The sequence below is a fragment of the Amia ocellicauda genome, chromosome 14 (assembly GCF_036373705.1).
Source record: "Amia ocellicauda isolate fAmiCal2 chromosome 14, fAmiCal2.hap1, whole genome shotgun sequence".
NCBI classification, from domain to species: domain Eukaryota; kingdom Metazoa; phylum Chordata; class Actinopteri; order Amiiformes; family Amiidae; genus Amia; species Amia ocellicauda.
In genome coordinates this window covers 4,087,182-4,102,363 of record NC_089863.1, presented here as the reverse complement: position 1 = coordinate 4,102,363, position 15,182 = coordinate 4,087,182, and the positions used below count along the sequence as shown (strand labels likewise).

Here is a 15,182-nt window from a genome sequence, read left to right as displayed (position 1 = left end):
GGTGTTGAATCGCATGACTGACAGCCTATCAATGTAGTTGAACTGTTTACTCTCAGCTACAGCTTGAACATCAGCTGCATGGTGAGGGTTTGAGGCTGGCAGTGATGGCTCATACTCATTTAAGTCCTGCATGTCTGATTTTGGCCTTTCATTGAAGTGTTCCATGGCTTGTGCCCTAACATAGTTTCATGTGTGCTCAACTTTGATCTGTGGAGAGATGGGACAGCTTACCATTCTTGGCGTACCCTGTTCAATCTCTGCAGTGGCTGCCTCCAGTACCTCTGCTTGAGCAAGAGCAGTAGTTACATCCTTTTCATGATGAAGCACCTCAAAGTCTGTGTCCAGTTTCGCATTGTCTAGCTGATGACTCACCTCCGATCTCATTTTATCATGTTTATTTGCTTTCTCTTTCTTGGTAAACAATGCATGTGCTCTAGCAACTGCTATGCTGACTGATGATCTGGACGATGATCGTGATGAAGCAGAATGTCTTGAGTTTAACTCCGATGCTTGGTCCATCAGGATCGGGGTTCCCTCTGTTAATAGTGGACCTGCTTTCCTTTGTAGGGGCAGTTGGCTCACCATCTTCATGCATGACGGTGCTCATATCGGTTTATAGTCTACTACCTTCAAGCTGGTTTTGCTTGTAGGACTCGTGTCTTTTCACTGTACTGTTCTCAGTGGGTGTCCTGACAATTTAACAGCAAGCCAAACTCCATCCATTACATGCAGAAGAGTGAGGATTCATCTTAGTTTGCAGGTTATAAGATGCATTCATGAATTAAGAGTGAAACTGCAACAGAATACAACAATAGAATGTCTCAAATGTGAGATAATGTACACCGTTCACTGTGACGTGCTAAATCAGCATAGGATACATACATTACTGTGAAGAAACCAATTCAAATAATGAGGAAGTTAAGCACTCGCTCTTATATGCATCCAAATTACAGCTACCCATTACACTGCACATTAACTATACAAATAGCAATCTCCGCTATCATATCCTACCAACGACAATAAGGCATCTAGTATCAAAACTGTGTAAACAGTCACAAATATTCTCCGATATGTAGTTACAATGTTATATAACGATAAACACTTACAGATGTGTTCACAAGCAGAACACTGAAGGATGGCAGCAGATACAAGAGGGAACAGATGCACTCGGGTAGACAGGTCTTGCACAAGGAAGTTACTTCCTGCTTACAGTTCAAGGCTATTGTGTTCATGTCAATTAAAAAATAGGCACCAGCAGCATGGTGGTACATTTTTGCTAGATTGTTATGAATTGCCCACTTCATCCTTGTAATTTGCTTCAGTCTTACCTTACAAGAGCAAATCCTACAAAAAGAAGTCATCTCAGGGGAGTAGGCCCCAGACCCCCCTAACAGACATCAGCCCCTTTGTAATATTCATGGCCCCCTGGCTGGAAATCACCCCTGGTCAGGGGGCTCAGCAGGTCCATACAGGACTTGTGCCAGTGCATAAGTGCACAGTGTGTTGGACCCTGCTACCCATCACAGGGCAACTCCACTGCCAAGGGCACCTGCACAACCAGTCCAATTCAGCTAGAGCTCATTAACCTCACACCCATAGATGCAGTCAGTGCTCTACTGCCACATGCAGAGAAGCCCTTCCAGGTTAGAGGTCAAGTGAAGAACACAACCCCCCCCACCATTACAGCAGCCCCTGCCCTGAAGTGCTTTAAAACCCTCACACTGCAGACAGCAGCCAGGCTTCAGAGAAGAGAGTCAAGACAGCAGGACAGACAGGGTCATTTCAACTAGCACTTTATTCAGTCAACAGCAGGGGTCAGCCATTACAGAGACCACAGCACAAAGCCTGCAGGAGGGTGGAGAGCAGGGATACCCACAGGGTCCAGCACAGCCCTGAGAGAGAAGGGGAGACATTACTAGCCATATCAAGTCAACGAGTGGGATGGATTTAATCACATGCAGTGCCTTGGTACCAGCGCCCAGCTGAAGGCCTGCAGGGGGCAGTCAAAGTCTGTGGTTCTCAGCCCTAGCCAAGGGGCCACAGGTTAGTTGCACCACACTCCAGGACCTTCATCAGGCCCAGACTGCTTCCATTGGAAGCAGATGGCCATCTCCAGCAGAACAGAAGAGGGCACAGGCAATGGAGAGGACAGTGCAGCCCCACAGGACCAGGGCTGGCAACCAGTGGTCAGCACTCACCCAAGGCACCAGTCACTGTGCTGGCAGCCCCACAGATATCTTGGCCTTGCTTCCTGGACAGGGCTTCCGGAGACAGCGGGCATCTGTGTTGGGGTCTGGTACCACTGGGATCTCTGCAGTGAGAGAGAGACGGGTCTGCCTTCTGCATGCTCATTGAGCAGAAGCATCTCCCATGAGGGGGTGTACACTGTAGATCCATTACCACACAGCAGAGATTAAACCCTTCCCCCTTGCAATCTCTCCAGCCAGACCACACTACACTTGCCACCTGCTGGCCCCCTTAAGACATGGCATCAACAAGAAGCAACCCTCCCCCAGCTGCAGGTCAAGAAGTGAAAGGTCAGGCCAACTCACTGCGCCCATCAAAGCAGCCCTCCACACAGGTCTTCATGGCCGGAGAGCACACCTCAGTGGAGCACATGAAGTAGATCTGAAGGAAGAGCAGAGGTTTAAGCAGTCAACTCCCACCCTCTTCTCCCATCCAGCTCCTTCCCCTCACCCACCTCCTCATCCAGGTATGCCTGCATTGTCTGATCCATGAACTGGAAGGTGGTGATGTGGAAGCGGCGGTGCTGCCTAGGCAGGGGCAGCTGGTTGTTGATGTGCAGGGTGGACGTATGGCCGTAGTCCAGAGGGTTGGGGCAGCTGCAGAAAGGGGGGAGGGTTAGGTCAACGCTCCCAGAGCGTCGGGTACGAGGTAGACTGGGATGAACTGCCCCCCAGGGAGCACTCACCCTTCATACAGCAGCACCCAGACGGCCTGGGCAGAGCGGGGGTAGGCGACACAGTAGTGCACCAGCAGCAGCAGGTCGGGGTCTGGCGAGCTCAGCAACCGCACCTCCAGATACATGGGGCGACCCAGGAGCAGCCGCAGCGGTCTGTGGTACCGAGGGTAGAAGCGGCTGAAGGCCGCGTCTGAGAAGGAGATCAAGGGCAGGCCTCAGTTTGTGGTTTTGCCCCTTTCCTTTAAGGATGCGTTCAGTAGGCGTGCGCATTGACGTTTCCTCTGCCGAGGAGGCGTGACTGACTGGGCACTTACCAGTAGCTATTCTGAGCTGCACCCCGAATACCCCAGGGGACATGATAGTGCTGGGCAGGTTGGGGCTCTTTACCAGGTAGCCAGTGCTGATCAGGTTATCCTCTGCATAGCGACACTCGACCAGCAATCTGCACACAGGACAGAAATTAGACCAAGCCAGAAGACGGGTCCCCATCTACTGCTCACCCATCTGCACAGTTCCCTAGTTTTAAGGGGCCGAGGATTGGCATTGCCCATCAGGACTGTCCAACTCCGACCATGCCTCACACAGTTGGGTTAGTCTGCCAACTGTGCGATTATGGGTGCAAGACCATGTGTCAAGTACTCATTTCAGAACTGTGTAGAGCAGGCTAATGCCAAGTCCCATCTATGCAGATCCACATGCAGCCCATACCAATGCTGCAGCCTCACCTGAAGGGGCCATCTCTGGTGATCACGCCATACTTCAGGCTGTTCTGTCGTGCCAGGGCCATCACCTCTGCCAGGTAGATAGTCGTCTTGCCCACCACCTGGGTACAGGGGAGAGATCAGAAGGGTAGGCACAATTAGTTCAGTTTAAGGAAGCAGGCGCTTGGTTGGAACAAAAGCCAGCAGGGTAGGATTGAGAACCATTGAACTAGATCCATACACCACCCCCCCAAATATTCCACTCCTCCCTAAGCAGCAACTCACAAAGGCATGGGTCCCACAGCCAGTCACTGGGAACTTGAAGATGGCAAAGTCAGGGGTGCAGATGACAGGGCTGCAGGACTGGTTGCCAGCGATGACCAAAGAGGATGGCTCCAGAGGAGGGATGGTGAGGGTGCGGTGGACAGCAAAGACAAAGTGCTTGTCCGAGGTACATTCTGGAGGGAGAGAGCGAGCTCTGAAAATCCACCCCATCCGTAAGGACTCCCTTGAAGTGGTTCAGTTCTAAGCAGTCCTTACCCTCCAGGGGGTAGTAGCAGTGGGCAGTCTCAGGATCCATACAGCAGCCCCTGGCCAAGCAGGCGGCGGCTCGGACCCTTTTGGGCCCACAGGAGACTTGCTGGCTCTTGGGAAGGGGGCAGCCTGGGGGCAGAAAACGAGCAGTGAGGTTCAAGCAGTATTACAACAAGTACAGAGGGAGATATGGGTGACAGGAAGCAGCAAATCTACAGAGTAGGACAACATTGAGCAGCATCACCAACACAAGTACAGAGGAGAGATGGGAAAGGAACGAGCAAGCAATCCCTCAGTGGAAAAGCACAGGGGCAGGAGGAGGGTAGTACAGCAACAAAGGCCTCAGGCCTCACCCTGCTGGGGCTGGAGCTTGTGGTAGGGGCAAGACACCTGGATCTCCGCTCTCTCCCCTGCTGCAGTCATGTACACCACCTGGATTGTGTACCGCTGCGCCTGAGAGCAGAACAGAAAGCAAGAGTTTGAAAGGGCAACAGGAGGGAAAGCAATGCCTGAGGAGAGGCAGAGAGCGGATATGCCTACAGCAACAGATGCCCAGCTCCGGGCAGATGGGATTGAACCAGGAGCCACATCTGGAGTCCCAGTGGAGACCAGGCTGTGGGAGAGGAGCCTGAAGGCCACAGGGGCAGTCTTGTACGCAAGTGCACTACATACAGAATAGGGACAGCAGGATTCAGGACCATATTAACAGTGAGCAACAAATTGGCAAGTCAACTAAAAGGCAACTGAATCCAAGCATCCAGTTCCATAATGCATGTTCGATTAACCATAGATTCCAGGATTTAGGCCAAGAGAGGAGGCAGAACAAAATTAGGCTGGGGGAGGGGCGTCTCACCACAATCCGGACATCACAGGCCGTGTAGAGGATGGTCAGCATGTTCTCGCCTTGACCACGGACCAGGGAGTAGCCACAGGACTTGGGCATCTGCAGCACTGGGACCAGTGCATTGGAGGAGTCTGGAAATGAGGGGGAGGGATAAAAGCAAAGCACACCTGTTACAGACAGCCCTCAGCTCTAGCACCAATTATAGCCCCTCTCCCCCAGCTACAGCATTATCAATATAAATGCTATTAATAGACATCCACCCCCAACCCACGTTAGACACACCCAGCTATAACATTACAGACATCCAGTCCCTCTTACTCAGGATGTGGACCGCAGACAAGGGCCCAGTGGGCAGGTGGACAGTCATGCAGACTTCACTGCAGGAGATGGACAAGCCCTTGGGTGGCTGGGCTGAGGGGAGGGGGGTGGTGGTGGTCAGTGGGCAGGACACAGTGGCAACCTGGGACATCTTCAGGTGGAGGTCATAGTAGCGTAGAGTCAGGGCTGCATACGGCCTGCCAGCCTTCTCCTGCAGGGGCACAGGGGGCAAGAGTTGCACCATTTATAGACTTCATAGGCCACACAGCTTCAGTTTCACCCCATTTGGTGTCCAGCTGAAGGATCAGCACCCAGAGGGTCAAGTCTTGAGCTTCAGGAGAGTAGAGCCAAGCAGCACCATTTGAACTCCAGGAATACAGGGAGTACAGAAAGCCAGCCCCTTCAAGTTCAAATCCCCCACTCCAGTACCCCTACCGGACTCCCACTCCACTGCTCACCAATTTCCACACGTAGCAGCCACGGAAGGAGGCAATGAGCACCACTTCCCCTTGGCGCCTCCTCACCCTGTGCTGACAGGTCCTGGGTAGCTCCAGCACCGGCAGCAGAGTCATCTTGGCTGAAAGAGCAAAGGGTCAGCATGAGTACCACCCCCTACTGAAAGGTTACAGCCACAGCACAGAGCTACAAAAGCAGTGAGGCGCTATAGTCATGACAGTCAGGGCAACAGCAGAGTCGGAGCCAGTAGTCACAGCTCTGCAACCAGGACCAGAGGAAAGGGTTCTAAAGGTATTCCAGTTATGGGTTCAGTCAAGTGACAGCTTAGCTGAAAGCAGCAGGACTGGAAGCCATAGCACTCCCAAGGCTCAAGTCAACTGGAGGGAAGTGCAGTGCAGCAAGCGGTCAAGTACCAGAGAAGTCTGGAAAGCAACCAGCAATAACCACCATACCGTCCATAGAGGACAAGTGAAGGAATTGCTGCAGTGAACCTCAGGGTCTGGAGAAGCCCAAGCCTAGTGTGCAACAAAGAGTGATCAATCCATCCCCTCCTCACCTCTCTGCAGGAACACCTGACTGTAGCTCCCGAGGGGCAGGTAGATCTGCATGCTGCCATCACCACAGTCAGTCCTCGGTGCATTGGCTGTAGGCCGCCCCCCGGCTGCTGTAGGCCGGGGCTTCACCGGCCGCCCCCCGGCTGCTGTAGGCCGGGGCTTCACCGGCCGCCCCCCGGCTGCTGTAGGCCGGGGCTTCACCGGCCGCCCCCCGGCTGCTGTAGGCCGGGGCTTCACCGGCCGCCCCCCGGCTGCTGTAGGCCGGGGCTTCACCGGCCGCCCCCCTGGCTCTTCCTCCTCCGAGGATTCCTCCCAGTCTACTGGCTCCTCCTGCTCGACTGGCTGTTCCACCTCCACCATCTCCTCCTCCGAGGATTCCTCCCAGTCTACTGGCTCCTCCTGCTCGACTGGCTGTTCCACCTCCACCATCTCCTCCTCCGAGGATTCCTCCCAGTCTACTGGCTCCTCCTGCTCGACTGGCTGTTCCACCTCCACCATCCCTTCCTCCAAGGATTCCTCTCCATCTAAGTTTTCCAGCTCTTCCTCCATGTCCTCCAGCTCTTCCTCTATGTCCTCCAGCTCATCTGCAAGAGAGTGACAGGGTAGAACAGTGTCCAGCAGGCTGGGACAAACAGGGCCCAATGCCTCCAATGGGTCACAGTAGCTACACCACAGCTCCAGTGCTTATGGGGCTATATTAGGGACTGTCCACAAGTACATGGCACCAGAGAAATGGCTGCCTTGGTCTCAGCCAACACTTGGCAGCTCCAGTCCTCAGGGTTAGTGGACATAAACCCTACAGGAGCCAAATGAGTCACATGTGATGTCAATTAGACTCCAACCCCCTCCCCCATTTGGATCAACCAACCAACCTCCAAACCCCTCCTTCAGTCCCAGATGACCCTCCCCCTTTCAGACAGGAAGCCAAGCAGCAATAGAAGCCATAGACTCACCATGACCTTCAGACAGGGTATAGGGATCAGAGTCGGGCTCCACGTCTTCTGGGAAGACATGCATGTGGTGAAAGGAAGATCTAGACAGCTCTTCATCCTCTTCCCCATCTTGCACATTCCAGAAGCCATCATCAGGGCTACCGTAATCATAGCCACCCTCTCCAGCCACTTCTGCAGGCAATCCAGCCTTGTAATCATATACCTCATGGCCAACACCATCCCAATTACTTCCATCTACATCAAAATCAGGCAACTGAGTGTTCACTAACCCACCCAGCAGCCACACAACCAAGAAGACTAGCTTCTCCCTCTGCACCCTTCTCAATGCCATCACTAACCACACTCACAGAGAGGAATAAACTCTGAACCCACCAGTCGTGGTTTATGTACTTACCATGTGTCTTATTCATTAGCTGATTGGTTGCCAGGAAGGGAGTTCTAATCAGCCAGCCAATCAGCTTCCCGCTTGGCATTCTCACAAGCTATTGTCCTCGTTTTGTCTCCCTCCGGATTCATTCAGTTCAGTTTCCATCAGCTGGATTCTAACTGGCTTGTTTCTGTTGTTGATCGGTGGGATTGTGCAGATCTGCGCAGAACTGCAGAGATCTGCACTACCAGAATGCAACCATTTCCGCAGCTGAATGCAACACTGCTGCTCATGCTGCCAAGCCCAGAGAGGAAGCATGGCAGCACATTGCTCCATTTTCACTATGTATTTTACATTTCACAGGCTGTGCGTTTACCCAATATAATACTTTCACATGTGCAATTTACCTGTGCATGCTTAGTAATAGAATGTAACATTGACAGTTTGCTGTATAAGAATGGTTAGCTCTCTATTGTCATATATTGCCTTTGTTCTTTAAACTAAAGGTATTGTAGCAAGAGCTGGTGAGGCCTGAAATCACAAACTTTGTATCAATTACACTGAGTTTTCCTTTTGTATGTAATATTTATTTTAACCAGCTTAGTCCTGAGCGTCAATAACCAGCTGTCCCTGCCCAGGCAGCACCGCCGCTTCCACATCACCACCTTCCAGTTCATGGATCACACAATGCAGGCATACCTGGATGAGGAGGTGGGTGAGGGGAAGGAGCTGGATGGGAGAAGAGGGTGGGAGTTGACTGCTTAAACCTCTGCTCTTCCTTCAGATCTACTTCATGTGCTCCAATGATGTGTGCTCTCCGGCCATGAAGACCTGTGTGGAGGGCTGCTTTGATGGGCGCAGTGAGTTGGCCTGACCTTTCACTCCTTGACCTGCAGCTGGGGGAGAGTTGCTTCTTGTTGATGCCATGTCTTAAGGGGGCCAGCAGGTGGCAAGTGTAGTGTGGTCTGGCTGGAGAGATTGCAGGGGGGAAGGGTTTAATCTCTGCTGTGTGGTAATGGGTCTACAGTGTACACCCCCTCATGGGAGATGCTTCTGCTCCAATAGCGAGAGAAACCTTTGTCCAGCAGGGGGCTTTTGAACTGTACTTGACAGTCTTTCTTTTTTCCTTGCAGGGAGCTGATCCATCAGGCCAGACCAGACGAGACGGGGAGGTGCCGGTTGACAGAGCTGCAGAGTCCTGGGTCCTTGGAGCGGTCCGGAGGCCGAGGCGAGTGGAGATTGGGACGGACCGGGAGCGACAGGGGACCTAGCCAGAGGGGTCGGAGGACTCCTCACGGAGTGGGTCCCATCCAGAAGCCCGGCCGACCATCTACCCGGAGCCCGGCCTGACCAGGACTGCTCCCCGCTGACGTCACCAGCCAGGATCCAGGAGAGGCCTCGGATTCCAGGGACCGACCAGGCCGATCGGCAACGTCCCTGAGGGAGGCCTCCTGCAGCCAGGGCCCGGACTTCTCCCCGCAAGGCCCGCTCCCTGCAAGAGCCCCGGAGGTGGAAGCTGCTCCCCAGCCAGGTGGACTTGCCCCGACCTCCGGATTGAGAGCCTCCCGACCCTTCTCCAAGGTAGGAAAGTGCAGCATGGCCCAGCGAACCGCCGGTGTGAGGCGCCATAATGCGGTGCGCTTCAGCCGTGAGGCTGGAGCCGAGACCGCGGCCCTCACCCGGCTGGAGTTCAGCAGGTCCGTGCTGCAGAGGGGCCTGGGCTTTGCCCCTTCTGAGCTGAACTGTGTGGTAAAACTGCCTGGACCTAGGGACGTGTTCGAGGTGAGCTTTAAGAACCCTCAAGTGCTGGAGAGTTTTTGGAACCTGTATAGGGAGAAAAAAGACAGCATGCCCCTGAATGACTTTGTGGTCGACGCCCTGACAGATAGAGAGATTAAAATTGTAACTATTCAGTTTTACAACGAAGCAGTGGCAGAGTACGACGTAGAAGTATGGCTGAGGAGACACTGTGAGATCCTGTCTGAAAGTAGGAGAGTTAATGATGAGGATGGGGTCTGGACCGGTGCTAGGCGGTGGCAGGTGCGCCTGCAGGTGGAAGTGGCCGCCATCGGCGGAGTACGCCATCTACCAAGCACCGTGGTTTTAGGAGCAAATAGGGGGCTTGTCTTTTATCATGGCATGCCCAAATTATGTAGGAACTGCGGGGCCCTGGGTCATTTAGCCGCAGCCTGTACCGTTGTTAAGTGCAAGGTCTGCGGCGGGGAACATCAGACCAGGGCCTGCAAGCAGGAGAGGGCCTGCAACCTGTGCGGTGGGGGAGGGCACCTCTTTAGAAATTGTCCCTCCTCCTATGCAAATAGGGCGCGGGCCCTCGGGGGTGGTGGAGAGAGAGAAAACCAAGCGGAGGCTCCTCCAAAGGTGATACCCCAAGATGGGGGTAGAGAGGAAACAATCCTCAGGAGCCTCATAGGCTCCCTCTCTGACTCTGGGTCAGAAGTGGAGGCAGAGGGAGAGTGGACAGTGGTAGCGGGGAAGAGAAGGAGGGCTGAGAAGAGGAGCATGGGTAGGGGGGGTATGATGAAAAAGAGGATTCATTCTGCAGATTCTCCCCCCCCTGCCGGCTCCTCCCCCGCTCCAGAGTCCCCTCCCTCTAATTTTTATACGCCCCACTCTGACTCCGGAGAGGAGAGTGGTGGGCCTTCTCCACTGCCCCGAGTGGGCAGCCTGGTAGATGAGAGGCCCCCTAGAAATAACATTCCTCCTGCCCCACAACTGAGACTCTCCCAGGGGAGGGGTCAGGTATGCCCTCCCGGCAGTAGTGGGAGAGCCGCAGGTCCTCAGGAGACGAGAGTCGGCGCCAGTGTCCTTTCCCAGAAAGACATCAGGGACGTGATGGCAAGGTCACTGGCGCTGGGGGAGGAGGCCTGCGGCGGCAGACAGCCGGGAAGGGAGAGACCACCCCCTCCCCCACCATTAGTTAAAAGAACGACTAGCGGGGTCTATACAGTTTTCTCCCCAGTTGTACATAAAGCCTCTGCCCTGCCATCTGTTCGTCGGGCCTCGGCCTCAAAGGAACCAGGGAGAACCTCCAGCACCACGGGCCCTGAGCCCAGTGGAGTTTTGCCCGCCTTACCGGGTGGCGGGAGCCGAGCCCCCCCCATAGTCTTCCTAGAGGATCAAGCGGTGAGGCAAATGATTGAAATGATGGGTGCTAGCGCTAAGCTAGGTGAGGGAGAAGAGAGGAGTGGGGAAGAGAAAGGTTTCTTTACATGATTGTTACGGAGCGGGTAATTGCCCTCACAGCCATTATGGCATTAACCATTATTTCAATTAATGTGAGGAGCATTGCTGAGGTGAAAAAGAGGACCGATGTTTTAAACTCTCTGGCTGGAATGAAGGCGGATATTATCTGTTTGCAGGAGTGCGGCATCCCGTTCCAAAAAGAATACAAAGATCTCCGGGACACTTGGACCCTAGGAGAATCCTTCTGGTCGGGGTCCAATGTGTCCCGAGCGGACGGGATTGCCGTACTCCTGAAAAACCCCTTCTTAATAGTTAAAACATTCAAGGTTATAGAGGCGGGCAGACTGGCCAGCCTCGATTTTAAATACAAGGGGGCTGTATTGAGGCTGGTCAATGTCTATGCCCCCACCAGCCAGAGAGAGAGAGTCCTCTTTCTCCCTCAGCTACGCCCGCTCCTGATCGGCACCTTGCCAGTTATCATTTCAGGTGATTTCAACTGTGCTCTGAGGGATGTAGACCGGAGTAAGCCCCGCAACGATAGATCCAGCAGGGACCTCGCTGCGTTCGTGGAGGACTTTGAACTCTGCGACGCAGGTCGGGACCTGGTCCCCTTGTTCACCTGGGTGAGTTCTTCTGGCTCCTCCTTCTCCAGGATAGATCTCGTCCTCCTCAGCAAGCCACTGGAGAGGACCGCCATGTCTTCGGAGGCGGTCTTCTTTTCAGACCACAGGCTCCTGACGACAGAGGTGCTCATTCCGAGCACACGGGAGTCGGGGCCTGGGGTCTGGAAGCTCAACACCTCTCTGCTCGATGACCCTCGTGTGATTAAGACCTTTAGCAGACGCCTCGAGGAGTGGAGGACCCTGAAGGACCTTTTTGATTCTCCCATAGAGTGGTGGGAGATGATGAAGAAAAGAACCAAGGGCTACTTCATTCAGCTGGGGAAACGGAAAGCTCGCGAGAGGCGGGCGAGATATTCCCATCTAAACGCCCGCCTCCAGCGCCTGAGTCTTTTACAGCTCAGAGGCTTCGACCTAGCTGAGGAGGTGGCCCGGGTCAAACTGAGTCTCTCCGCCCTCTATCGGGAGGAGCAAGAGAAGATCAAGGTCCTTTCCAGGGTCCGCATCATGGAGGACGATGAGAAATGCAGCCGCTTCTTCTTCAAGAAAACGAAGGAGAGGCGGCCTGCAATGTCCTCCATGATCGACTCCTCGGGGCAAGAGGTGGAGGGCAGAGAGGCTGTTGAGACAGTGGTGCGGGATTTCTACAGGGAGTTGTACGACCAGAAGGTGGTGGATCAAAATCTGATCCATCACTTTCTGTCCCTGTTGGAGTCCCGCAATGAGGGGGACGAGGAGGAGGAGGAGGATCCAGAGATCACCACCACTGAACTCTCCCAGGTGATAAAGAGTCTTAACTCTGGAAGGACACCGGGTCCCGACGGGATCCCTGCTGAGTTCTATAAGATCTTTTGGGAGGTGCTTAAGGAAGATCTGGGCCAGGTCCTGGGGTCGATGTACAGAGAGGGCAGATTGGCCCCTTCGATGAAGAAGAGTATCCTCTCCCTTCTTCACAAGAAGGGAGACACGAAAGATCTGAGGAACTGGCGGCCAGTCAGCCTCCTGTGCACCGACTACAAGATACTGGCCAAAGCACTGACGCTCCGGCTGCAGCGGCCACTCCCTCAAGTCGTGGGTCCCGACCAGGTCTGTGGTGCCCGGGGGAGATCGGCGGCCGACAACGCCATGCTGCTCAGGGATGTCGTGGCCTACTCGAACGAGAGAAGGCTTCCCCTGGTCCTAATCAGCTTGGACCAGGAGAAAGCCTTCGACAGAGTGGGCCACGAATACCTGCAGCTTGTTATGGAGAGGATGGGTCTCGCTCTTGGCCTGAGGAAGTGGGTCAAGATCATCTACAGCGGCCTAAGCAGCAGGGTCCTTGTGAACCGCCACCTGACCGAACCATTTCCGGTCAGGTCGGGGGTCCGGCAGGGTTGTCCCCTGTCGGCCCTGCTGTACGTCCTCTGCTTGGAGCCGTTCATGCAGGCGATCCGCCGGGACGTCCGGGTGACAGGTTTCCATCTCCCGGGTTCCGGCGGAGAGCAACTGAAGGCCCTGGCCTATATGGACGACGTGGCCGTGGTCTGCACGGACGCTCCGTCCGTGGCCAGGGTCGAGGAACTGCTGGACGGCTTCTGCAGGGCGACGGGGGCCGCTGTGAATAAGGCCAAGAGCGAGGTCTACCTCTCCAGGGCATGGCCTGTCGGCCGGGGCCCGCCGACCGTGTTCCCTGTGAAGCCGTTTATCAAGGTTCTGGGGATCACGATCGACGGGACCAACACGGGCACCCGGAGCTGGGAGGAGGCCATAGCGAAGGTCCAAAGGAAGATCCACGGCTGGAGCACAAGGACCTTGACGATGGCTGGTAAGGTGCTGGTCGTAAAGGCCATCCTCTTCCCGATACTCCTCTACGTAGGAATGATCTTCCCCCCAGACAAGGGTATCGCAAAACTAGTGACCCGAATTATATTTCGGTTTGTCTGGGGGAGCAAAATGGAGAGGCTGAAAAGAGTGCAGATGGTGAAGGGTACCCTGGATGGAGGCAGGGGGGTCCCGGACGTTGTGCGGCTGATAAAGGCGCAGGGGCTGGCCTATGTGGTTAAGAACATCCAGGCTGCTGGCAAGAAAGTGAGTTTCATGAACCGCTTTTATTTTGCCAGCAGCCTGAGACCATTCGGCCTCTGCGCCATGGACAACACCAGGCCGCACTCGTGGGATCCCCCGCCGTTCTACAGGGCGCTCCGAGCCTTTGCGCTCGAAGTAGGCCTCCATAAAGTCGTGCTGGCCTCCTGGGATTATAAGACCATCTGTAGTCAGATGAGATCTGCCCAGGAGACCAGCCGGATAGAAGATTTCCCTCCCGAAACCTGCCGGTTTATCTGGGCTAACGCTACGCACGTTTGCCTCACGAACACGCAGAAAGATGTCTCCTGGATGGCTGTGAGTCGGTGTCTCCCCACCCGAGTGTTCATGCACAGAAGGGGCATAGCTCCTTATGACACCTGCCCCTATAAGGGTTGCTTGGGGAAGGAGACGGAGGCTCACATTTTTAGTGAGTGCCCCTCCGCCCACAGGGTCTGGCTCCTGTTTTCTCCGTTCCTCCACAGGTTCGCCGTTCCTGCGCGGGCGACCGCCCAGCAGATCCTATATGGTCCAGCCAAGGGAATTTCTACATCTACCTTGAGGTGCTGGTGGCGTGTCGTCTGCGCGGTGAAGCAGGCACTGTGGGAGGGACGGAACATCTGTTTGTTTAATAAGCAGGAGCTGGACCCGATCGTCATCGCGCGGAGGGGCATGGTGTTTGTAAAAGACTACGTCAATCTGGAGGTCCATCAGAGGGGCAAGGAGGAAGCCTTTAAGAACTGGCGCATACAAGATCTGGGGGAGCTCAGGATCCCATGATGGGACCCACCTCCGGGGACGGTTAGTTCCCCCTGCTGGAGCCCGAGTCCAAGATCTTTTAATGATCTTTTAAAGATTTTAAGAATGATTGTTTTTAAAAGAAGATTTTAAATAATGAATCTTAATTGTTTTTAAAGATTTAGTTGTTTTTAAATCACAATTGTTTAGGGTTTTTGGTAGAGTTTTGTTATATTTTGTTGTCAGATACATTGACCGTTTTGGGTTTAATTTAAAATGCATTGGACCTTTTTTGTTTGTTTTTTATTTTTTTCCTTTTTAATTGTTTTTTTAATTTGTTCAATGCATTTTCAGTTATTTTCAATGTATCTGACTCTTTTGTTGGTGTGCAATTTTTTGCTTTTATCACGTTTTCTTTATTTGATTTGAGCACGTTTATTTTAAAGTTTATTGTTTTAGTTTGGTTAAAAATCACAAGATTTTAAAAATTTTAAGTGATTTTAATTTAAAAATTGAATTGTTTTTATTGATGAAAAGAAAATACTTAAACCAATAAACAGTATTCTTGTTGATGCCATGTCTTAAGGGGGCCAGCAGGTGGCAAGTGTAGTGTGGTCTGGCTGGAGAGATTGCAGGGGGGAAGGGTTTAATCTCTGCTGTGTGGTAATGGGTCTACAGTGTACACCCCCTCATGGGAGATGCTTCTGCTCAATGAGCATGCAGAAGGCAGACCCGTCTCTCTCTCTCTGCAGAGATCCCAGTGGTACCAGACCCCAACACAGATGCCCGCTGTCTCCGGAAGCCCTGTCCAGGAAGCAAGGCCAAGAGATCTGTGGGGTTGCCAGCACAGTGACCGGTGCCTCAGGTGAGTGCTGACCATTGGTTGCCAGCCCTGGTCCTGTGGGGCTG

At 53.7% G+C, this 15,182-nt stretch overlaps 2 protein-coding genes and 1 long non-coding RNA gene across 3 annotated transcripts; 1 reads left to right on the top strand and 2 right to left on the bottom strand.

The window, feature by feature from the left end:
- Nucleotides 1-1,777: 1,777 nt before the first annotated feature.
- LOC136767994 (zona pellucida sperm-binding protein 4-like) lies at nt 1,778-6,435 on the bottom strand. The gene is made up of 14 exons (XM_066722056.1): nt 6,333-6,435; nt 5,779-5,897; nt 5,321-5,531; nt 5,012-5,133; nt 4,512-4,611; nt 4,165-4,287; nt 3,910-4,082; nt 3,649-3,746; nt 3,238-3,365; nt 2,933-3,113; nt 2,702-2,843; nt 2,553-2,628; nt 2,199-2,311; nt 1,778-1,892 (listed from the first exon to the last, which is right to left on the bottom strand). Exons 1-13 carry the CDS (start codon nt 6,382-6,384, stop codon nt 2,211-2,213), a joined length of 1,626 nt encoding a protein of 541 aa, XP_066578153.1. The 5' UTR covers nt 6,385-6,435; the 3' UTR covers nt 1,778-1,892; nt 2,199-2,210.
- LOC136768075 (pharyngeal muscle protein 2-like) lies at nt 6,401-7,622 on the bottom strand. The gene is made up of 3 exons (XM_066722130.1): nt 7,284-7,622; nt 6,599-6,914; nt 6,401-6,548 (listed from the first exon to the last, which is right to left on the bottom strand). The coding sequence occupies exons 1-3, from the start codon at nt 7,612-7,614 to the stop codon at nt 6,401-6,403; spliced, it is 795 nt and encodes a 264-aa protein (XP_066578227.1). The 5' UTR covers nt 7,615-7,622.
- A 686-nt stretch (nt 7,623-8,308) lies between these two features.
- On the top strand, nt 8,309-15,115 carry LOC136768350 (uncharacterized). The gene is made up of 3 exons (XR_010821965.1): nt 8,309-8,361; nt 8,435-8,510; nt 15,026-15,115. It is a non-coding gene; the product is annotated as an uncharacterized LOC136768350 (long non-coding RNA).
- Nucleotides 15,116-15,182: the final 67 nt, after the last annotated feature.

Excerpts from the sequence above, each read along its gene's own strand:
- LOC136767994 (XM_066722056.1), bottom strand. The coding sequence starts at position 6,384 with ATGCAGATCTACCTGCCCCTCGGGAGCTACAGTCAGGTGTTCCTGCAG. Across the intron at positions 5,532-5,778 it reads GCTGCTACGTGTGGAAATTG|GAGAAGGCTGGCAGGCCGTA; the intron begins GTGAGCAGTGGA and ends GTGCCCCTGCAG. Across the intron at positions 4,083-4,164 it reads CTGCTACTACCCCCTGGAGG|AATGTACCTCGGACAAGCAC; the intron begins GTAAGGACTGCT and ends CTCTCCCTCCAG.
- LOC136768075 (XM_066722130.1), bottom strand. The coding sequence starts at position 7,614 with ATGGCATTGAGAAGGGTGCAGAGGGAGAAGCTAGTCTTCTTGGTTGTG. Across the intron at positions 6,915-7,283 it reads TACCCTGTCTGAAGGTCATG|ATGAGCTGGAGGACATAGAG; the intron begins GTGAGTCTATGG and ends ACTCTCTTGCAG. Across the intron at positions 6,549-6,598 it reads CCAGGGGGGCGGCCGGTGAA|CAGCCGGGGGGCGGCCGGTG; the intron begins GCCCCGGCCTAC and ends CCCGGCCTACAG.